Raw genomic sequence first — 23,686 nt, forward strand, 5'->3', positions numbered from 1 at the left:
CGGAGTTATTTATTGGAGTGGAGGTTTTCTGGAAGGCTGACAGAAGGCCGAATAGGCCACGCCCACCATGGCCACGCCCACCCAGCAACCGGGCAGAGAACCCATTGGTGAAATTTTTTTAAGCCCACCCCTGCAACTGGGTTAGCAATATCTAGAAAAAAAACGTTGAAAAGGAGCTAAGAAGCTAATCACACGCAAGCACACAGTTCCTGGTTTCAAGAACGGACATTTTTAAGAATGAGGGATTTGATAGCTGGGGTCATCCAAAATAACACTTCGTTCCAAGCGTCTTTGCTTTCATGAAGCTGTCTTTTTCAGGAGGGACCAATAAAGCATGTCAGTAACTGAACCCGGACTTTTGTCGACCCAGCATAAAAAGGGGTATTTTATAGTCTTGATCGCTTCTTAAATGTCAGGAGCAGACAAAGGCAGTCACCTGCTGACCCGAGGACAAGCTTGCAAGCCTGCTTAGCTAAATGGTGGTGGGTTTGGAGCAAATAAGAAAAAAAAATAAAAAAAAAATAAAACCAAATATGGAGCCTGGTTTCTGATTTCTAATGGCTTTGTTGGAAGAGAAACATTTTGTAGGATGGACTTTATAAGAGGAAATAGATGGTACGATGTGACCATCTCTCTACTGGTCGATCTAGCAATCTACCCAAACCTATAAATATCAGCAAAACCCTTTGAAGATTGTCTATGGAGATTCTCAGTCATCCAAGTTATCTCAAAGATGTTATTTTTTTTCAAAAGGCAACTGGATTATTTTTTCCAGGAGGAGGAGGAGGGGAGGGGAAGAAGAAGGAGGAGGAGTGGGGAAGGGGAGGAGGGGAAGAAGGAAGAGGAGGGGAAGGATGAGAAAAAGACAAGGAGGAGGAAGGGGAAGGAGGAGGAGAAGAGGAGGAGGGGGAGGAGGAGGAGGAGGAGGAGGAGGAGGAGGAGGAGGAGGAGGAGGAAGGAAGAAGAAGAGAGAAGAAGAAGAAGAAGAAGAAGAAGAAGAAGAAGAAGAAGAAGAAGAAGAAGAAGAAGAAGAAGAAGAAGAAGAAAGAAAAGAAAGAAAGAAAGAAAGAAAGAAAGAAAGAAAGAAAAAAAAAAGAAAGAAAGAAAGAAAGAAAGAAAGAAAGAAAGAAAGAAAGAAAGAAAGAAAGAAAGAAGAAAGAAACTTCACCAGTTGGTAAAGAACAAAACACAATATTTTTCCTCAAGAAAAAAACAAAACAGTCCAGTTGCCTTTTGAAAAAAGCATCTTTGAGACCTTTGAAGATTGTTACTTCAAATTTGGCTGATGTCCTTCACATGATGGTGATAACAAAGAGGAGGAGGAGGAGGAGGAGGAGGAGGAGGAGGAGGAGGAGGAGGAGGAGGAGGAGGAGGAGGAGGAGGAGGAGGAAGTATTGCAATGATATCCATTCTAAAAACTGACCAAATGCAAACCAGCTGCTGGTCCTTTGCACAGAGAGAAAGCTCACAGTTCAGATTACTGACCGAGTAGTTGCATGTCTCCAGGACAATAACACGGCTGGCGAAGGTCTCATTATGAGCTTCAATAACGAGTGTTCTCTCTCTCCAGTTCACCGTATTCTTCTGAATGAAAAACACATATTCCACCCCAGCAATCTGGACAAAAACAGGAGAAAAAATAAGAAGAGCACCCTAAAGGGCTAACAAAGAGCAAAAGGTGTGGGGTTTGGGGATAGTTTAAGGATAGGGACTGTTAGAAGGGATATAGTACTACCGTCCTTACTTTCTTGAGTAACCGAGGTGCATCTACGTTCAATTTGCAACTCCTTTCAATGACATGAATGGCTCCATCTTCACTCTTGGAATCGCGAAGGATCTCACTCCCCAGAAAAACTGGGATCTCTGGGCAAGTTGGAAAACGTTTTTCGTATGCCTGGGAAGGAAGGAAGGAAGGAAGGAAGGAAGGAAGGAAGGAAGGAAGGAAGGAAGGAAGGAAGGAAGGAAGCAAGGAAGGAAGGAAGGAAGGAAGATTGTTTTAGGCAGTAGTTGCTTAAGCATACATTTCTATGCCTGTAAAATATTGCCTAATAAGAATGCAAGCTGTCATTTCAAATCTCACGTCTTTTTCTCTTAAACCTGAAAACGGGAAGGAGTTACTTAAGACAATGAATCAAGAAATATTACAGATTAAAAGAGTTGGAAGGAACCTTGCAGGTCATCTAGTCCAACCCTCTGCCCAAGCAGGAGACCCTACACCATTTCTGACAGATGGCAGTCCAGTTTCTTCTTGAAAGTCTCCAGTGATGAAGCTCCCACAACTTCTGGAGGCAACTTCTGTTCCATTGATTGATTGTTTTCACTGTCAGAAAATTTCTCCTTACTTCCAGGTTGAATCTCTCCTTGATCAATTTCCATTCATTGTTCCTTGTCTAGCCTTCAGGTGCCTTGGAAAACAGCTTGACCCCATTTCTCCTCCCTGTGGCAGCCCCTCAAATATTGGAAGACTGCTATCGTGTCTCCCCTGGTCCTTCTCTTCCCTAGACTAGCCAAGCCCAGTTCCTGCAACCATTCATCGTATGTTTTAGCCTCCAATCCCCTAATCATCCTGGTTGCTCTTCTCTGCATTTTTTTTAAAGTCTCAACATCTTTTTTATAGTGTGGTCACCAAAACTGGATGCAGAACTCTAGGTGTGGTCTTACTAAGGCTTTATAGAGTGGTATTAGTACCTCACTTTATCTTGATTGCATCCCTCTGCTAATGCAGTTTAGGATTGCATTGGCTTTTTGGGCTGCCTCTGCAGACTGCTGGCTCATATTTAGCTGGTTGTCCACTAAGATTCCAAAGTTCCTTCTCCCAGTTACTGCTATAGAGCCAGCTTCTCCAAGTCTGTATCCATTTGGGTTTTTCTTGCCTAAGTGTAAGACTTTCCTTTTCTCTTCATTTTGTTAGATAGAGCCACAATATATAAATCCCACGAAAACACTTGAGTAAATTCCCATTATAGTCAGGATTTCTGCACTAGCAAACACAACAGGGCTTGTTTCATTTTACTGATTCTTTAGTTCATGAAACATCGCTGTTACGTAATCTGCAGCCTCTCGGTTCTCAAAAAAGGCTGCCTGGGTTTTCAGCGTACAATTGAAGATGCTTAGGTTACATCTAAAGAGGAAAAAGTCATAGCATCGACTCGCCGGGTCATTTACCTTACAGGTGTGTAAATATCACTATGCACTAATTTTATCCGCACACGGGAGAAAGAGACAGGGAGGAAAAGAACCAGACATGTTTCATCACCGATTTCCCCCCCTGCCCCATTTCAGCACCACTCACATCAACCAATGACCTTGACGAAGAGATTATGCAACACATCCTGTGCTCGGAAGGCCATAAATATCAGCAGCCGGCCTTCCAAGGCACAAGAATATCCAAGTGTTAAGCCAGAAGCAATTAAACACACACACACACACACACACACACACACAGAGAGAGAGAGAGAGAGAGAGAGAGAGATCGTGTCAGTTCAACCCAGCTCCAGGTCAACTTCAAATATCTTCTAAAGCCATTTCCTAACCTCCCCTTCGATTCAAAGTGAAAATCAGCGGACCGAAAAGATTCTTAGGAAGGCAGTCTCAGTTCAGTCTTACCCGTGAGTCAGAATAACAGAATAACAGAGTGGGAAGGGAGCTTGGAGGTCTTCTAGTCCAACCCACTGCTCAGGCAAGGAACCCTATACCAATTGAGTCAATCCAATCTTTACTACAGTCATAGGCCATATCCCTGTTATCTATCTATATCTATCTATATAAATCTATATCTAAATATATCACTCTCTCTATCATCTACCTATCATCTATCTATCTATCTATCTATCTATCTATCTATCTATCTATCTATCTATCTATCTATCTATCTATCTATCTATCTCTATCTATCATCTATCTATGTATATCTATCATTCTCTCATCTATCTATCTCTATCTATATCATATTCGCTCTCACACACACACATCTATCTATCATTCTCTCTCTCATCTATCTATTCTTTCTCTCTATCTATCTCTATCTCTCTAATCTATCATCTATCATCTCTCACACACACATCTATATATCATCTATCTATATCTATCATTCTCCCTCTCTCATCTATCTATTCTATCTATATCTATCTCATCTCTCTCTCACACACACACATCTCTATCTATCATATCTCTCTCACACACATCCATCTATCTATCTATCTATCTATCTATCTATCTATCTATCTATCTATCTCTATATCGATCTATCTATCATCTATCTATATCTATCTATCATTCTCCCTCTCCCATCTATCTATATCTATCTATCTCATCTCTCGCTCGCACACACGCATCTATCTATCTATCTATCTATCTATCTATCTACCTACCTACCTACCTACCTACCTACCTACCTGTAGTCTTGATTTTTAAAAGTTCATTTAGTGACTGTTCAAAGTTATCTACCTGCCTGCAGTCTTGATTTTAAAAAGTTCATTTAGTGACCATTCAAAGTTACGACAAGCACTGGAAAGAGTGATTTGTGACCATTTTTTACACCAACAACTGTTGCAGAATCTTCATGGTCACCTGATCAAAATTCAGACCCTTGGCAACTGACTCACATTTATGACGGTTGCAGTGGTCCCGGGGTCATGTGATCACTTTTTGCGACCATCTGAGGGAAGGAAAGCCCGATTTGCTTTACTACTGTATTACTAACTTCACAACTGTAGTGATTCACTTAACAATGGTAGCAAGAAAGGTCCTAAAATGAGGCAAAACTCAACCTTACCAATGTTTCACTTAGCAACAGAAATTTTGAACTCAATTGTGGTCGTGAATTGAGGGTGACCTCTACACACACACACACACACACACACACACACACACACACACACATATATATGTAAAATAGGCAAAGTCCAAGAAGAACATTTTTAGAATAGAATGAATGGGCTGGAAGGAACCTTGGAGGCTATACCAGTGATGGCGAACCTTTTTGTTGTGGTGTGCCGAAAGCGCGCACAAGCCAGCACCCACAATGCAATGCGCCCTGACCCCCCTGCACATGCTCGCGCAACAACCCCCTTACCTGCACTGCGCATGCATGCGCCTCCCAGCTCATTTTCAGCCCGTTTGAGGACGTTTTCGCCCTCCCGGAGGCTCAGGGAAAGCCTCTGTAGCCTTTGGAGGCCGAAAAACGGACCTGTTTCGGCACTTCCAGTATTTCCGAAAGGTCCATTTTTCGGCCTCCCGAGGCTGCAGAGGCTTCCCTCAAGCCTTCGGGGGGGCGAAAATGGGCCGAAAATCAGCTGGGAGGCGCACGCATGCACAGTGCAGGTAACTTTGGCTGGGGCTCACATGCCTGGACCAATGGCTCTGCGTGCCACCTGTGGCATGCGTGACATAGATTTGCCATCACGGACCTATACTATTTCAAATAAGTGACTTTAAAAACCCTAAAACCTATAAAGAGAGATAAAAAAACATGGTAAATGTGTGTGTGTGGGGGGGAAATAAGCCAATATATGGCTAACTAAAACTATTATGTTATGAAACTCTCTCGAGTAAATCACAAGTCAAATACTCCTTAAGGCTGCTTTGAGGCACAGGTTGTGATCTGATGAATTTTAATCGCTGCTGTGTAAAACCTGGCAATAATTGTGTGTTGTAGGAGGATTAATGTCCGCAGGTAGCAGAGAAGTTCAAAATTGTCCAAGAATATTTCTTTTTTAAGGGAAAGAGCTCTATAATGTTGAGATGCAGCAACAGGTGAATAAGCTTACTCATGGATAGCTAGTCCCAAAGGTGCTTTTTGAAAAGGCAACTGAACTCTGTTTTTCTTTGAAGACGTTTCGCTTCTCGTCCAAGAAGCTTTTTCAACTCTGACTCATCATGAACTGCCTCCTAGAGTCCCTCCCCCAATTCCCAACCCTTTTGAGCCAAAAATATCTCCCTGGCAGGATATATATAGGACAGTGATGACGAACCTTTTTGTTTTGGTGTGCCAAAAGTGCATGCGTGCATGCGTGTGCCGGCACCCACAATGCAATGCGCCCCGTTCCCCCTGTGCATGCGTGCGCAACACCCCCACCCTGCCCCCTTACCTGCACTGCTCATGCGGGTGCCTCCCAGCTGTTTTCAGCCCGTTTGAGGACATTTTCGTTGTCCCGGAAGCTTGAGGGAAGCCTTTGAGACCTCGGAAGGCCGAAAAATGGGCCTTCCAGGAATACCGGAAGTGCCCGTTTCAGCCTCCGGAGGGCCTCTGGAGATCAGGGAGGCCATTTTCACCCTCCCGGAGGCTCGAGGGAAGCCTTTGAGACCTCGGAAGGCGAAAATGGGCCATCCGGGAATACCGAAGTGCCCGTTTCAGCCTCCGGAGGGGCTCTGGAGATCAGGGAGGCCATTTTCACCCTCCCGGAGGCTCGAGGGAAGCCTTTGAGACCTCGGAAGGCCGAAAAATGGGCCATCCGGGAATACCGGAAGTGCCCGTTTTCAGCCTCCGGAGGGGCTCTGGAGATCAGGGGAGGCCATTTTCACCCTCCCGGAGGCTCGAGGGAAGCTGAAAACAGGCCCGTTTTGGCACTTCCGGAAAGTTTTGGTATTTCCGGAAAGCCTGTTTTTTTGGCCTCCCAAGACTGCAGAGGCTTCCCTTGAGCCTCTGGGAGAGCAAAAATGGCCTCAAATGGGACAAAAATCAGCTGGGAGGCACACACATGTGCAGTGCAGGTAAGTTTGGCTGGGGCTCACGTGCCTGCACAAATGGCTCTGTGTGCCACCTGTGGCACGCGTGCCATAGGTTGGCCATCACGGATATAGGAGAACAGCAAGCTGAGCTGGAAAGTGGAGTTAAAACATGTCATCCGTTTGGAATCATTGCAATGCCACAAAGAAACCAAGCCCTGCCTCCCGTGAATTCCATTTTTATCTAACACTGATTTAGCTTTGACTGTTAGTTGACCAGATTCATGTATTACAGGTAGCAATCATAAACTCTTCTGTGTTTTAAACTCGAAATGCTCCTAGTTAATTGTGCCTGATAATATCCCAAAAGTGCTTTCCCAAAAGGCAACTGGACTTTCTTGGTTTTTTTTTTTTCCTAGAATAACATTTCACTTCTCATCCAAGAAGCTTCTTCAAGGAAAAAAACAAAGGAAGTCCAGTTGCCTCTTGAAAAAGCACCTTTGGCACAACCATGACTTGGACGATTGAGAATCTCCATAGACTTTCATACAGGAAGCGAAGCATGGGAATAGAGCTAGTAAATAATATGGGAAGCTTCCAACCACATTTCTTAATGTTTGGACAATGGTTAGTAGATCAGCTGATCCAGAAAGCAGGTTGCTGTAGGACACTCAAATGGATGCAATAATAAAGATAAATTATGATAAAAATTATGAAAAGCTGCTGCTTTGGGCATAATTGCCAACATCACTACACAGAGACACACATACACACAAACACAGAGGCCCATACACACATCACACACATACACAAGCATTTATTTAAAATTTTATTCATTCTTCCTTCATCATCATCACACTTCTATACCCCCTCCCAATTCAACTAAGTGATGCTTAACATTTAAAAAACGCACAATGTTTGGGGCAGGCGTTGCTAATTTTTGCTGTAAAGGGTTGGCTTTTTTTTTTATGACTACCACAACAGATCATCGGGGTCTTGTGCTTCACAGCACAGCAACGGATGACAAACCAAACAGCGAACAGCTGACTTGACATTTAACACGGCTTGTTTGTAACGCGGCATCTCTCTGCGAAGGATTAAATGACATGTAACGATACATGAGCTCTCGTGTCTACACAGAATGCAAAAATAAATAAATAAAATACAGATGCCACTTGTTAAAGGGATACACGAGGCAGAATTAAGAGAGACAAAAATGAAGCCTCACTTTTTTAAATGAATTATGAATTAAGATACCCAAAGATGAAATAGATTTTTATCATTATTGTTGGAAACGAAACGAGTGTGCTCCCAATTTGATGACCTCTTTACCACAGCCGTTCAGCAAATCACTGCAGTCGTTAAATGAACCACACGGTCCTAAAGCAAATTCTGGCTCCTTCCATCGGCTTTGCTTATGGGAAGTCAGCTGAGAAGGTTGCAAAGGGTTATATCACATGATATAACCGCTCGACTGTCATAAGTACATGACAAACACCTGAATTTTGACCACATGAACATGGGGGAATGCTGTAACCATTATAAGTTAAAAACTGAGGACATAAGTCACTTTTTCCAGTGCTGCTGTAATTTCAAATAGCAATAGCACTTAGACTTCTATGCCGCTTCACAGTGCTTTACAGCCCCTTCTAAGTGGTTTACAGAGACAGCCTCTTTCCCCCAACAATCTGAGTCCTCGTTTTACCCACCTCAGAAGGAGGGAAGGTTGAGTCAACCTTGAGCAGATCAGCAGATCAGGATTGAACTCCTGGCAGTCGGCAGAGTCAGCCTGCAAAACTGCATTCTAACCACTATTCACTGTGGAAGGAAGGAAGGAAGGAAGGAAGGAAGGAAGGAAGGAAGGAAGGAAGGAAGGAAGGAAGGAAGGAAAGAAGGAAGGAAGGGACTAGCAATAGCACTTAGACTTATATACCGCTTCATAGTGCTCTTTACAGCCCCCTCTAAGCAGTTTTATAGAGTCAACCTCTTGCCTCCAACAAGCTGGGTCCTCATTTGACCCACCTCGGAAGGATGGAAGGTGGAGTCAACCTTGAGTCTGGTGGGATTCGAACTTCCAATTTGCAGTCAGCTGGCAGTCAGCAGAAGTAGCCTGCAGTACTGCACTCTCACCACTGCACCACTGCGGCTCAAATGATACTAAGCAAATTGTTGTAAGCTGAGGACTACTTATAGCATCAACTGATCAGAATAGCTTTTCCACTGATTAATTGTTCTCACTGTAAGGAGAAATTTCCTAACGGTGAGGACAATTAACCCGTGGAACGGCTTGCCTTCAGAAATTGTGGGTGCTCCATCACTGGAGGCTTTCAAAAAGAGACTGGAGAACCATTTGCTTGAACTAGTATATTTGCTTCAGCAGGGGTTGGACTAGAAGACCTCCAAGGTCCCTTCCAACTCTGTTATTCTTTTATTCTAAACAGATACCAAAATGTCAGCCTATGTATATTAGATGTACATTTTTACATCTCTTGAACAAAATTCAGTAGATAGAAATGAGGATAAAGTTTCCTATATGTAGTCCTTAGAACAGAAAAAAACAAATATATATCGAACAGTCCCTCTTAACTGTTCAAGATTGTCCCTTTCTCTGGCTCCTTCTCATTAAAACAAATTAATCGAAAATTTCCCATGACCACAAATATTCCTATGTCATGGCTGCTTTTCTATAAACTAAATTCCTTTGTCTAAACAACATAAAAATATCCAACTGGTCCAGCAAACAATTACCAAAAAAAGAAAAAAAAAGAAAATATATAAAATAAAATATATCCAACGGATCCTCTTGATGCCTAGTAAATGACAAAACAAAAACAAATATTCTATCTGGATAAAGATGGGCATACCCACCAACATAATATCAGTGTCAGGGTTCCAACGGATGCCCCAATTAATTCATGAGCCTCTAGCCAAGTTTCAAAAGAAATCCAATTATTTATTAGGACTAACATGTTGGCACTTTTCCCAAGTACAGTTGGCTCTGCCCTACGTAATTTACTATTCACTTTTGACCCTGTTTTCCCCCTCCTCCCAGGGTGTGTCATAAATCACATTCTCCAACAAAGCACTTTCGAGGGCTGTGGAAAACACACCTCTCCGGCTGGGCTTGATAACTTGAGACACAATCTGGAGAAAGGTATGTGTGGAATGTGCTTTTCATCGTAGCAACGAACTGCTTCATCAGATCTCCCCACTCCTTCTTATGGCAACTCAAGAGCAAGCCAGGAATGCTTTACGAGTTGACAGATTCCTTCCTTCTTATGCTTTTTTTTTTTTCTGAATGTTTAAAAGCTACAAGTACTTTGTTTTTATATTGCCCGATCTCTTTTTGAATAAAATCACCTAAAAGCAAAGGTACGGAAGAAGCAAAGCTTGAGGGGTGCTGCCAAGCTTACAAAATGACCAATGTGTCGGCCTGTGATTGACAGTTTGGTTTCTGCCCACCGAAGAGTGCAGTAAAATTCGATTAACCAGAACATCTCGCAGAACTGAGACCAAAGTCAGCAATTTAAGGATGTCGTCCATTTCACAGCTCTCCAGAAAGCTAAGCAGGAATATGACAGAAGACCAACGTTCTTATTTCCCTATACAGGTGATTCTCAACTTACAACAGTTCATTCAGTTGATTGTTAGAAGTTATAACAGTACTAGGGGGAGAAAAAAAATCACTAATGAGCTTTTCCACACTTATGACCATTGCAGCATCCCCATGGTCACGTGATCAAAATTCAAACCCAATAAAGGAGAATATTTGTAGCTCAGGGTTGAAGGGAGGGGTCCTTGGTGCTCTCTGAGCTTCCTTGTTTTCTTGCAGATGTTTCATTACCCAAACGACCTGTGTTTCCCCCAAAATAAAACCGGGTCTCATATTAGTTTTTGCTCCAAAAAACACATTAGGGCTTATTTTCCAGTTAGATCTTATTTTCGGGGAAATGCAGCACTACGTGTATCCATTTGGCTGACAATCTTAACTGGAGCTTATTTTTGGGGTAAGGGTTTATATTATGAGCATCTTGAGAAATCACGCTGAGGGCTTATTTTCTGGCTGGGTCCTATTTTCAGGGAAACAGGGCCGGTAAAATCTTCAGTGCTAGTGATGATGATGTTGCCTAGCTTAATAGAATAGAATAGAATAGAATAGAATAGAATAGAATAGAATAGAATAGAATAGAATAGAATAGAATAGAATAGAATATTGGAATGAAGAATAGAATAGAATGGAATGGAATGGAATGGAATGGAATGGAATGGAATAGAATAGAATAGAATAGAATAGAATAGAATAGAATAGAATAGAATAGAATAGAATAGAATAGAATAGAATAGAAGCTGGAAGGGACCTTGGAGGTCTTCTAGTCCAGCTCCCTGGTCAAAGAGGAGACCCTATACAATTTCAGATAAGTGGCTGTCTCTTCTCAACACCTTCAGTGATGGAGTGCCCACAATTTCTGGAGGCAAGCTAGTTCCACTGGTTAATTGGGTTAGGGTAATGAAACGTCTGCAAGAAAACAAATACGCTCAGAGAGCACCAAGGACCCCACAGTTTTCCTCCTCCTCCTCCTCCACTCATTCTGTTTCTCTTCCACCCTCCAAACCTGACTCCCTAAGGTCGCTTGGCAACGGATTTCATATTTATGACACTTGCAATCTCCCAGGGTCATGCGATTCCCTTTTGCGACCTTCCAACAAGCAGAGTCCATGGGAAAGCCGGATTCACTTCTTCACAACTGTAGCAAGAAACATCATCAAAATGGGACAAAATTGACTTAGCCACCATCTCACTTAGCCACAGAAAGCTCCATTGCAGTCGCAAGTTGAGGACCTCCGGTGTAATCCTGCACCGGTACTGTATCCCAGCTCAAGGCAGACCCACCCCACCCCACGCCAAACGCAGCGGGCAAGCATGCTCATGGTTCTCGCAATGGGCTGACGTGACAAGCGGCAACCTCATCTGAACCTGCTGGAGGGGAGCACACGCATTTCCATCACATAGATGACCCAGCTGTGACCACTAACCCGAAGGAGAAGGTTACGGCTGAAAGCAGATTCCAGAAGAGCTATAAACAGAACCAGCCTCGAGGGGTGCAGCCTTCCGTTGGTCCTTCGCGACAAAAGCTTCAAGCCAGGAGAACTTGCAGCCCAGGCTCCCTTCGTACACAAAAATGCCCTCGGTTTTTAAGTCATTGCTCTCTCAGCCGGCAAATGCACTGTGAAGTCTCCAATTTTATGCTCAGGACAAGTTAAAATGGGAAGTTTCTCCAGAAAATGAGTGACCAGAAGCATTTAATCCCCCTTTTCAGTAAAACAGCTGTGTGTGTTCCCCCCCACCTCCCAACAATAACAACAGAACGAAGAGACTGTGTTTTTTGCAATTACGGAATGCAACGGCTTCCGAGGGAGGGTGGTTTTTGGTTTTTTGGGTTTTTTTTCCAGTCTTTACTTGGCTTCCTTCCAGCAATGACATACATTTTTTTTTCAAGGCAATGAAAAGGAAGATAAAAAGCAACGGCAAGCATTCTGGCTGGGTCAGCAAATAAGCAGAGCGGCGTCTTCCGGTGACTTTGGTTGGTGGACAATGGCTGCTTAGGAAATAGCCAGGATTTAGGAGTCAAATTAAAGTTTCCTATCAATAGAACTTGGGTGACACTGTAAAAGCAAGTATGCAGGGCTCCATTTTATCACACAGAGTAACAAAGAGAAAATTCCGTTGAGTAAAGAATGCCCCAACCAAAGAACTATCAAAGCAGACAAACAAGGTAACAGTAAACTATGGCCTAATCAAGGAATCACGAAGATCATCTAACAGGGCAAACCATGAGCATATATATTAACAACAAACCTTACCCACTTCTAGCACTGATGATCTTACTTGGTTGGGTAATGAAATGCCTGGAAGAAAAACTCCACCACCACCTCCTTCTCTTGTTATCCACAAAAACCACATTCCTTCTAGCACTGATGATATTACCTAGTTTGGTAATAAAATGTCTGCAAGAAAACCATCTCCTCCTCCTTTCCACAAACCTGTTATCCACAAAACCCACATTCCTTCCAGCATTGATGATGTTACCTAGTTTGGTAATAAAATGCCTGCAAGAAAACCGCCTCCTCCTCCTCTTCCTCTTCCTCCTCCTCCTTTCCACAAACCCACTCCCTTCTAGCATTGATGATGTTACCTAGTTTGGTAATGAAATGCCTGCAAGACAACCACCAAGCTCGGAAAGCATCGAAGACCCTACAATTCAACCCTGAGCTACAAATATTCTCTTCACTAGAGAAATTCTCTATTTTTGAAAGTAGAAGTAGAGTCTTTGAAGACAAAGACTCAAAACCTCTTTTCTTTCCCTCTCCCACAGGGGAATCCATCTACAAGATAATTCATTTCCCTCCCCCAAAAGAAATTCACTAAGAGGGAAGAACAACAAGGCAAAATGTGTTGATATGGTCAACTTCATTACACAAATGCAATTGCTGGAGTTATTGATTTGTTTCTGGCCTTTGCTGTGGCCAAATATGTATGTATGTATGTATGTATGTATGTATGTATGTATGTATGTATATTAAGAATTCCAGTTAATAATCCAAGTTAGACTTTCTTGTAGTTCCACATACAGCCGGGAAAGATATCCCAAGCAACAGTAGATACAGAAACCAGAAACTGCCACATTCATTGCAGATGTTTGCAAAATTGTTTAGGAATCTGACAAGTACCAGGGTCGCTGAGATCAAGTGTACAATTTCATCAGCTGCTCACAGCCTCATCTGCCTGATGCTGTCCTGTTTCAGAAATCTTCAAAAATTAGTTGCAAAAATATAAGAATTATTTTATAATAAATACTGGTTAGAAATTTAAAAAAGGTTAGCGAAAAATAGTAAATATGTGAATAGGATTAAATATGTTAAGATGGGAATTGTTATAATAATTAGACTCATTATGTGTATCAGTATTACATAAGAGTAGAGTATCAATACTAAAGTAATGAATATGTATAAACTGTAATTGTTATGGCACAAGATATTTGTACCCCAGATGACACACTGTTTAAATGGAAGATGGATTGTTTGTATAAAATAAAATAAAAATAAAAATATTTAAAAAAATTAGTTGCAAAAATGCAAACTCTCAAACATAAAGGCAGGGAAGGGGGAAAGCACTTTCAGACAAATAGACCAGAATAAAGAAGAGATAGAACAGAATAGAAATAGAATAGAATAAAATAGAACAGAATAAAGAATAGAATAGAACAGAACAGAGAATGACGATAATAGGATAATAAGGTAAAAGTTATAGTGGACGAAGATAGATGAAGGAATATAGACAAATGTACAGATAGCTAAGATTTATGTAAAAATATGTATACTGTCACAGAAGCGTTGTAATGAATGGAAATGATGTTTTATATAAGAAAAATTGCTTAATAAAAATTATTTTTTAAAAGAATAGCATAGAACAGAATGAAAATAGAAGAGAACAGAATAAAGAATAGAACAGAAATCGAACAGAACAGAATAGAACAGAGCTGGAGGGGACCTTGGAGGTCTTCTAGTCCAGCCCCCTGCTCAATCAGGAGATCCTATACCATTTCAGATAAGTGGCTGTCTAGTCTCTTCTTAAATAGCCTCCAGTGATGGTGCATCCATGATTTCTGGAGGTGAGCCAGTTCCACTGGTTAATTGTCTTCACTGTTAGGAAGTTTATCCTTAATTCTAGGTTGCTTCTGTCTTTGGTTACTTCTGTTACTATAACCTTAGAATAAAAGTAATTTAATATTTTGTGTTTTGATTTCCTGGTCTGGACCACCTTGCAGGCACCACCTGAGATTAGATTGGCTCTGGCCCTGCTAGACTTTCCGAAAACTTTTATTTTATGCATTTATTTTATGCATTTATTTTATGCATTTATTTGTGTTCCGCCTTACTCGTTTTGCAAATAACTCAAGGTGGCAAACATATGCAACACATCCTTCTATTTCCCCCACAACAATAACTGTGTAAAGTTGGTTGGATTGGGAGAAGTCCAAGGTCACTCAGCTGGCTTTCATGGCTAAGGTGGGACTAGAACTCACTATCTGCTGGTTCAAAGTCACCCAGATAGGTTTAAGTTTATGTTTAAGATGGGACTAGAACTCACAGTCACCTGGTGATTGGCTTTTATGCCTAAGGCAGGACTAGAACTCACTGTCTCCTGGTGATTGGCTCAAAATCACCCAGATAGGTTTAAGTTTGCTTTAGATGGGACTAGAATTCACATTTATGTTTAGGATGGGACTAGAATTCACAGTCACCTGGTTCTTGGCTTTTATGGCTTAGGCGGGACTAGAACTCACTGTCTCCTGGTGATTGGCTCAAATTCACTCAGACAACTTTCATGTTTAAGATGGGACTGGAACTCACAGTCACCTGGTGATTAACTTTATGGCTAAGGTGGGACTAGAATTCATTGTCTCTTGGTGATTGCCCAAACTCACCTAGCCTGCTTTCGTGCCTAAGGTGGAACTAGAACTTACCATCTCGTCATTTCTAACCTAATGCCTTAACCAAAGTGGCTCATACACAAAAATTGTTCACCCAGGTATGTGTGATAGTGAAACCCAGATGGGTTGATAATACATTATACTGTATTATTCTTCTGTTCACTCGGGTAGCAGCTGTATTAACATAGCAATAGAGCAGTGAATGTTATTCTATGTGATTCATTTTGCTAGTTGTCACAGTAATATATTATTGTATTTATTTGCTTTGCTCTGTTTTTGTTCTTTCAAATGTTGCTGGTCATTGACCAAATAAATATTGATTGAGTGTTCTTACTATCAGCTGCTATTTCTTTTCTTTTTTTTTTTTTGAATTCTGTGTTTGGAATTGATTGTTTTAATAACTTTATATTGTGAGTTTCTTTTTAAGCTTTGTCGATCACTGAGATTCACTTTGATGAATGAGTCAGCCTCATGAATCCAAGTAAATCAGTAAATAAATAAACTTCCTAGATCAACATATGATTTACAAACTAAAATGGTCCTAAACAGCATCCCATTTAAGCATAATATGTCATTTTAACAGAAATTACAACTCTAAACATAGTTATGTAATGCAATGATTATTTAGATACATATATATTTGTAATACATTTATATAACTATCATTTTTTAAAGAAAAGCTACTTATTTTGTATAAAGTTGCTCCATATTTCATTGTAAAATGCTATATTGTATTTTCTTTTCCTTTGTTGTATTTTGATTTCCTTTTTTTAAATATCACTTTTATCCCCCATTTCACATGTATGTTTTGTTCTGCCTTTCTTCTCATCACTATTTTAAGAACAATAAAATATTTTTTTTAAAAAAGGAGTCTCTTGAGAAACACTGCTGAAATGGATTTCGCTCTAGCTGACGCTGATTTTTATTCACAGTACATTTTAATTGTAAAACATGACTTTAGGCTGGTACAAACATGTCCTCCAGAAATGGTTCTGCTTTGGAAATAGGACAGTTTCTCTCAGTGCCTGACTGGTGTCCTAACTAATCTCCTGATATTCAGGTAATATTCTGACATTATGCTAGGCCAGAATACCGCTAAGCTCATGTCCAGACAGGATCCAGAATATTAGCTGTGCCTCTGGACACACATGTACAAAACCATCTTTATTTCAAAAATTGGCTTCACTCCTTTAACCAATCTGTGATTCAACTGAGGTCACTTCAAATGCAATCCAACAGAGTCATGATCTACTGAATAGAATAAGAGAGTTGGAAGGGACTTTGGAGGTCTTCTAGTCCAGCCTCCTGCTCAAGCAGGAAACCCTACACCATTCAGTGGCTGTCCGGTCTATTTTTGAAAACCTCCCACAACTTCTAAAGGCAACTTGTCCACTTCTAACTGTCAGGAAATGTCTCCTTAATTCCAGGTTGCTTCTCTCCTTGATTAGTTTCCATCCATTTCTTCTTGTCCTGCCTTCAGGTGCTTTGGAGAATAGATTGATCCCCTCTTCTTTGTGGCAGCCCCCCCCTCAAATATTGAAACACTGCTGCCATATAATCTTAAGTCTTTATTTTCATTAAACTGGACATATCCAATTGTTGTGGGTTAGGTGTGGATGGCTGAGAAGAGCGAGGACTCAGATGAGGGGCCAAGACCATTAGGGAGTGGACTGCTGCCTTCAGAGATTGTGGGGGCTGGCAGCAGCGATGAGGAGGTTCGCAAGGAGCCTGTGCCAAGTGCACGCGCACGCAGGGCTGCTCGCAGGAAAGAGCAGCTGCAGCAGCACGGGTGACTTGGGAGTAAGGCTGCAAGGTAATGGCCCCTCCCTTAAGAGATAAAAGCCAGCTGTGAATCAGACGTTCTTTGCAGGAAGCAAGGACGTTTTGAAACTCAGCCTCATGGACATTATAGTATCTTAAGTTGGTATTTGAAGACTCCTGTGTTGTAAACTATTTCTTATCTGTTGTTTTTTGTCAGACTTGAAAAAACTTGGCAAGGCTCTTTCTTGTCGGAGCTAATTAGTTGGAAGCAGCCTGAAGAAACAGGAAGAAACAATCCTGAAGAAACAGGATTCTTAGCTGAAACATAAAAAGGTTATACTGCTGCCTTTGTTTGGTGTTTGCTCTCTTGGAACCAGGTTTGGGTCAGAACACCAATTCCAGCAACCATTCTTCCTATGTTTTAGCCTCCAGTCCCCGGATCATCTTTGTTGCTCTTCTCTGCAGTCTTTCCAGAGTCTCAGCATCTTTTTTGCATCATGGTGACCAAAACTGGACATGGTATTCCAAGTGTGGGCTTACCAAGGCATTATAGAACGGTATTTAAGCGATCTTGAGCCAAGTAAGAAAGGTTCTGTAAGCATATTCCAAGCTCATATAGGAAACTATTAAGGGAAGTACTTCTCTTGGTATATCAAAAATCTCATTTTATTATGAACAGAAGCATAACTGCACTGTGTGTGTGTGTGTCTCTCTCTCTCTAGAGAATTTGCATCCATCAAAGGGAGGAATTGCAATGCGAGGCTGTCAAACGGCAAAAAGAGTAGTGGAAGCTTTTCATATCGTATGAACCACTCAAAGAATCTGAATAAAAACCCACAAGGGAATTCTGAGCAAGTCCTGAGCAGTGAATCTTCATAGCTCCTTCCTATGAAAGCCTAAGTTGCTTTTAAAGCTATATTGATTGATTCCCACAGAATTTATGTAAAACTCAGATTAACAGAGTTGGAAGGGTCCTTGTAGGTCATCTAGTCCAAACCCCCCCTGCCCAAGCAGGAGACCCTACACCATTTCTGACAGATGGGAGCCCAGTCTCTTCTTGAAAGCTTCCAGGGATGAAACTCCCACAACTTCTGAAGGCAACTTCTGTTCCATTGGTTGATTGTTCTCACTGTCAGTAAATTCCTCCTTATTTCCAAGTTCAATCTCTCCTTGTTCAGTTTCCATCCATTATTCCTTGTCTGGCCTTCAGGTGCTTTAGAAAATAGATTGACCCCTTCCTCTCTGTGGCAGACCCTCAGATATTAGAAGACCGCTATCATGTCTCCCCTGGTCCTTCTCTTTACTAGACTAGCCAAGCCCAGTTCCTGAAACCGTTCGTTGTATGTTTTAGCCTCCAGTCCCCTAATCATCCTGGTTGCTCTTCTCTGCACTCTTTCTAGAGTCTCAACATTATTCAATTGAATTATTCAATCAGTTTCCATCCATTATTCCTTGTCTGGCCTTCAGGCCTTGGAAAACTCAATGTTGCTAAGAAACATGATTTACAGCTAGCATTCACAGCTTCCCCATCGTCACACAATCAACATTTGGGTGCTGGGCAACCAGGATACATTTACTACTGTTGCTGTGTCCTTGGGTGGGGGGGGTGTCATGTGAATGATAATAGAATAATAACATCCTTCCGAGGTGGGTCAAATGAGGATCCAAATTGTTGGGGGCAAGAGGCTGACTCTCTAAACCACTTAGAGAGGGCTGTAAAGCACTGTAAAGTGGTATATAAGTCTAAGTGCTATTGCTATTGGCAACATTTCTTCTCTTTTCATGCTTACAGCCTCCTCAACAGCTTTGGGAGACTTCAAATATTACTAGAAACTCTTTGATTTGCACTTAGCATATTGAAATGCTGTTGGAATAAAAAAAATGTGGCTTAGAAACCAGAAAACATAAGCAATTCTTCTTCCTGCCAGAGCCTATCAGGGACACATTTTGCATTTTAATTTCCTCTTCCTGAAACTGTGAAGTTGTACAGTACAAGGAAAAAAGCTGAATGTTCCTAGAGACCATCTGTAAGCTGCTGATACGTGCACAAAAACCTTCCTTGCCAGGCCTACGTTCCAAAATATTCTGTAACCCAAATTGAACCGTGAGATCTGCTAAGTCTAAGAAACATACAGCATCTTGCTCTACAGACAACCTTCCTATATCCTAGTTTACTGCTAAGCGGCAGACATCCATAACTCTACAAACTTTAAGAATGTAAATATACATGCTTGGCTGAAATCCCAGCAATCCTTGAGTGGTCTGGAAATAAAAAGATTTTAAAAAAAGAAGAAAAACATAATTATGAACAAAAACAAAGAATAGAAAATGATGGGGATGGCTGACCTACTCAGTCTACAGTTGGCTTCACTCAACCTCATCAAAGTCCTAAAAATCAGATGAATCTTTCTCCTTTGTCTTTGTTGTATGTTGCCCAGAGTTACTTGTGCGGTAAGATGGGCAGCTATAGAAATTGAATAAATAGATTGAAGAGATGAGATGAAATGCCATGGACCAGCCTTCTTTTTCTCCATCTCTCTCTCATTGTCTCTCATTCTTTCTTTCTCTCAATATCTCTTTTCCTATTTCTCCATTTCTCTCTCATTCTTATTCTCTCTCTCTCTCTCTCTCTCATTCTCTCCTTCCCTCTTTTTCTCTTTCTCAGCCTCTCTCATTCTCCCTCATTTTTCCTTACTCTTCCCCCTCTCTCATTCTCTCTTTCTCTCATTCTTCCCCCTCACTCATTCTCCCCTCTTTTTCTTTCTTCCCCCTCTCTCTCATTCTTCCCCCTCATTTCTCTCTCCCTCTCCCTCCCTCCCCCCATCCAAATCACATCAAATCAATTTTATTATGGTCTTAGACCTACCTAGTCACTACTTTCCCTTCTTCTCATATAAGACTTAGCCTTCTATCATGCTTTGCTGTGCCAGTATTAAAATAATTCAGTTCCTTAATGTTCTAATACAACCCAAGGACAACCTCAAGGTGGATAACATTTGTTAAGTTATGTCACTCTTTACCAAAGAGTAAAATCAGGAGATGGAAGTAACTTGGAACAGAGACCAGAAAGTGATCTGGAACAAGGATAGCAAATTTCATGCCAACATAGTTTTTAGCCAGATGGCACACAGCACTTCAACTCAGCAGTTGGAAAGGACTGAAGTTGTTTTCTGAAAGGGCTTGTCAAGGTCCAGTTCTGAAGTCTGTTTTTTGGAAAGACAGGATGGACCTCAGCACTTTTTAAAAGATGCTGGAAAAAGATATTACGGAGAAGTAAAGAGGTAGACAATGACTTATTTTAATATAACTGAGACATTTTAAGGAAAGATGCTCTCTTGGGTACCATTAGATGTTCTGAGGTTGACCTCCAACAGGACTTAAAACTTGGAGAGATGCAGCAACATTCAAAAGGTATAATTTTCCTAGGATTCCCAATTTAAAAAAAAAACATTTCCTTTCTCCCCCCACCCACCCCATCCCCCACACACTGGCCACCAATCCATCTGATGCTGATTTAACGAGCAGTTAAAAAGCAGATCACCAAAATCACCCATCATGCACAGATTTACAATGACAAATAAACATTGTTCGGTGCAGCAAAAGCTGTTGAAAAAAACCTTTTAAAAACTTAACAAACGGACTTTAAAATCAAGAATATCAGCAACATAAACATCCAAGTCCAAATGGAGCCCACAAAAGCAGGCTTCTGAAGATAACAGGGATAACAGAATGATAGAGTTGGAAGGGACCTTAGAGGTCTTCTAGTCTAACCCCCTGCTCAAGCAGGAAACCCTATCCCATTTCAGACAAATGGTCGTCCAATCTCTTCTTAAAAACCTCCAGCGTTGGAGCATTTACAACTTCTGGAGGCCAGCTGTTCCACTGGTTAATTGTTCTCACAGTCAGGAAATTTCTCCTTAGTTCTAAGTTGTTTCTTTCTTTGCTTTGGAGAATAGCTTGACTCCCCTCGTCTCTGTAAGAGCCCCTCAAATATTGGAACACTGCTATCATATTACCCCTAGTCCTCCTTTTCACTAGAGTAAACCAATTCCTGCAACCGTTCTTCACATGCTTTAGCCTCCAGCCCCCTAATCATCTTTGTTCTTTCTAGAGTCTCAACATTTTTAAAATTATCTCATGGCGACCAAAACTGGGTGCAAGGAAATGAACTGCAAAAAAGAGAAATAATGTACCACTTACCGCCATCACTAGCTCAAACGGGTACTTGTAGACTCTAACAGGGGACTGATATTTTTGCACCATTTTTACTTCACGATGCCTACGAAGAATGAGAAAAGCAATCCGTTAAATCCTCGGCTCTCCACATCAAACCCGTGGAGCAAAAAACTCCTCGATTCTTATAACGGATCTTCCGTGGGAAGTTAAAACAGGGGAGAAAGGAAGGAGAAGTGCGTTTGAGACAGGTTGTCTAACGTGAATGGCCAAGAAAAGAAAACCAATCAATCCCGAATGGATCAAAAGTGCTATAATCCCTTTTCTTTCTTTTGCTGTCACCCTGTCACTACTCATAGTTTTAAAGGCTGCTAACCCAACCCTTACAAGCTGCGGCCAATTCATGCTCAATTCATCTGCTATTTAGCAACAGGGAGAGAACAAGTGGAAAGAGGGCACACTTTACAAAATGTTCTAGGGCTACACAGTTGAGAAAATTACAGCATTTTGACAAGTGACTCAACACCAACTGGTTTGCCTTACAATGAACAAGAGACGCCCGCGGGATTTGAACCCCATCTCTGCAGCTCTCAGCGCCGCTGGAATTTTTCCTCTCTGCCCCCGTAGATGCTGCTTTGCACCCGCGCACACATGGTTGTCCTCCAAGAATCCAGGGAAAGAATGAAGCTACTCTTAGGAGAACTAATTAAATTGCTTTCTGCAAACCCAGTAGGATATGCTGCCTCCGCTTGGCATTGAATGCCCCTGAAGGTTACAACCTCAGAATGGCTTCTCAATTTGTTTTGTTTTTCTTAGTGCCTGCTACGAAAAAAGGAGACAGGTAGTCCTCGCTTTATGACCAGAAATCCGGCCCCAAATTTCTGTTGCCGAGCGAGACAGTGGCTATGTGAATTTTGCCCCACATTACAACCTTTCTTGCCACCATTGTTAAGTGAGTCACTGCAGTTAGCAAGAGGTTGTTAAGTGAAACTGGATTCCCCATTGACCTGGCTTGTCCGAAGGTCGCGAATGGTGATTCTTCTGACCCTGGGATCATTGCAGAACCATCATAAATAGGAGTCAGTTGCCCGGTGTCTGAATTTTGATCACATGACCGTGGGAATGCAGCAACAGTCATAAAGTGTGGAAAAAACAATGACAAGGCATGTTTTTCAGTGCCCATTTTAACTTTGGTCACTAAAGGAACTGCTGTAAGTCGAGGACTAGCTGTACATTTCACAAATGCTTGATAACCCCCCAAGAACGAAGTCAAGCATCGGGCAAAAAATAATTAATTAAAGAGAGGTGCCGTTAAGTGATACAAGGAGACAAGTAAGTAACATGGATTGTCCCTGGGACTATGTAGGACAGACAGAATACAAGAACACAAGTGAGCGGCCAGATGAGGAGACCCGAACTCATTGGTAGCCTCACACTGCAATGAACAAGGACACACATTCAATTTCGCAGCTACTAAGATTGTTGGACGAGCAGGCACAAAAACAGCCGGGGAAGTGATGGAAGCCTGGGAAACAGGCCGCTCGTCAGTCAACGGGAGTGCTGATTTACCACCGATCTATCATCTATTTGAGGGACGCGGTGGCTCAGTGGCTAAGACGCTTGTCAACCAGAAAGGTCGGCAGTTCGGCGGTTCAAATCCCTAGCGCCGCGTAACGGAGTGAGCTCCCGTTACTTGTCCCAGATTCTGCCAACCTAGCAGTTCAAAAGCACCTAAAAATGCAAGCATAAAAACAGGGACCCCTTTGGTGGGAAGGTATCAGTGTTCCGTACACCTTCGGCATTCCGTCATGCCAACCACATGACCATGGAGACATCTTCGAACAGCGCTTGCTCTTCGGCTTTGTAATAGAGATGAGCACCACCCCCTAGAGCTGGAAACGACTAGCCCATATGTGTGAGGGGAACCTTTACCTCTACCTATCAACTACTTAAAAGAGGAGGGCTGGGCAGCACAAGCAAACAACAGCCAACGACTTCAAAGCCAGCCATCAACACACCCCAATCTAAAAAGCCATCTACAACCAACACCATATAAACACCGTACACAGAATAGCTCCACAGATGGGCTCCAGCTCAGAAGACCAAAACTCTGGTCCCAGTGACACACCCAGATTGGACCCTAAGTAACCTGGGCCCACCTTTTCAGCTTAAAAAAAGCACCCTTGGATGCTCTCAAGAAAGGGCTGCTACTCAAAAGTTCTGCAGAAAGAGAAAGGAGAACGTACCTGAAATTTAAGCGTTGGCTTGCATTAAATCCATAAATTTTCATTGAGTAGCCATCTGTGTGATGCACTCCTGGATAAAAGTTATCGCTCGCTGGTACTACAGTGGTAAATCCATCTAGAGAGAGGGAGAAAAGCAGAGAGAACAAGCATTGGCCAACGCTAGAGACAGAATCAAGAATATAGAAGCTATGTTGGGAATTACATAACGGATATTTGAACCAAGAAGGAAGAGAGAACAGCTGATGATATGAAGCCCTCATAGAGATCTTGGAATGTCTAGGAGCTGTGCAAGCTTGTGGCAGCTCAAGAATGTTAGCACTAAATCCAATTTAATGTGGGTTCTCCTTG

The 23,686-nt window shown here is 41.9% G+C and overlaps 1 protein-coding gene across 1 annotated transcript in view; it reads right to left on the bottom strand.

Annotated features, from left to right (window-relative positions):
* SEC14L5 (SEC14 like lipid binding 5) overlaps positions 1–23,686 on the bottom strand; it is a 62,645-nt gene that overhangs the window by 21,196 nt on the left and 17,763 nt on the right. Inside the window, exons 2-5 of the mRNA XM_087973175.1 lie at positions 23,339–23,453; positions 21,120–21,198; positions 1,745–1,894; positions 1,486–1,617 (exon numbers count right to left, since the gene is read on the bottom strand). Coding sequence (XP_087829301.1) covers positions 1,486–1,617; positions 1,745–1,894; positions 21,120–21,198; positions 23,339–23,382 — 405 coding nt within the window. The 5' untranslated portion in view covers positions 23,383–23,453. The remainder of the gene's footprint in view (positions 1–1,485; positions 1,618–1,744; positions 1,895–21,119; positions 21,199–23,338; positions 23,454–23,686) is intronic.

This window comes from Notechis scutatus, chromosome 12, assembly GCF_049901735.1.
Source record: "Notechis scutatus isolate UNSWTSFEM ecotype Mainland chromosome 12, rNotScu1.2, whole genome shotgun sequence".
NCBI classification, from domain to species: Eukaryota; Metazoa; Chordata; class Lepidosauria; order Squamata; family Elapidae; genus Notechis; species Notechis scutatus.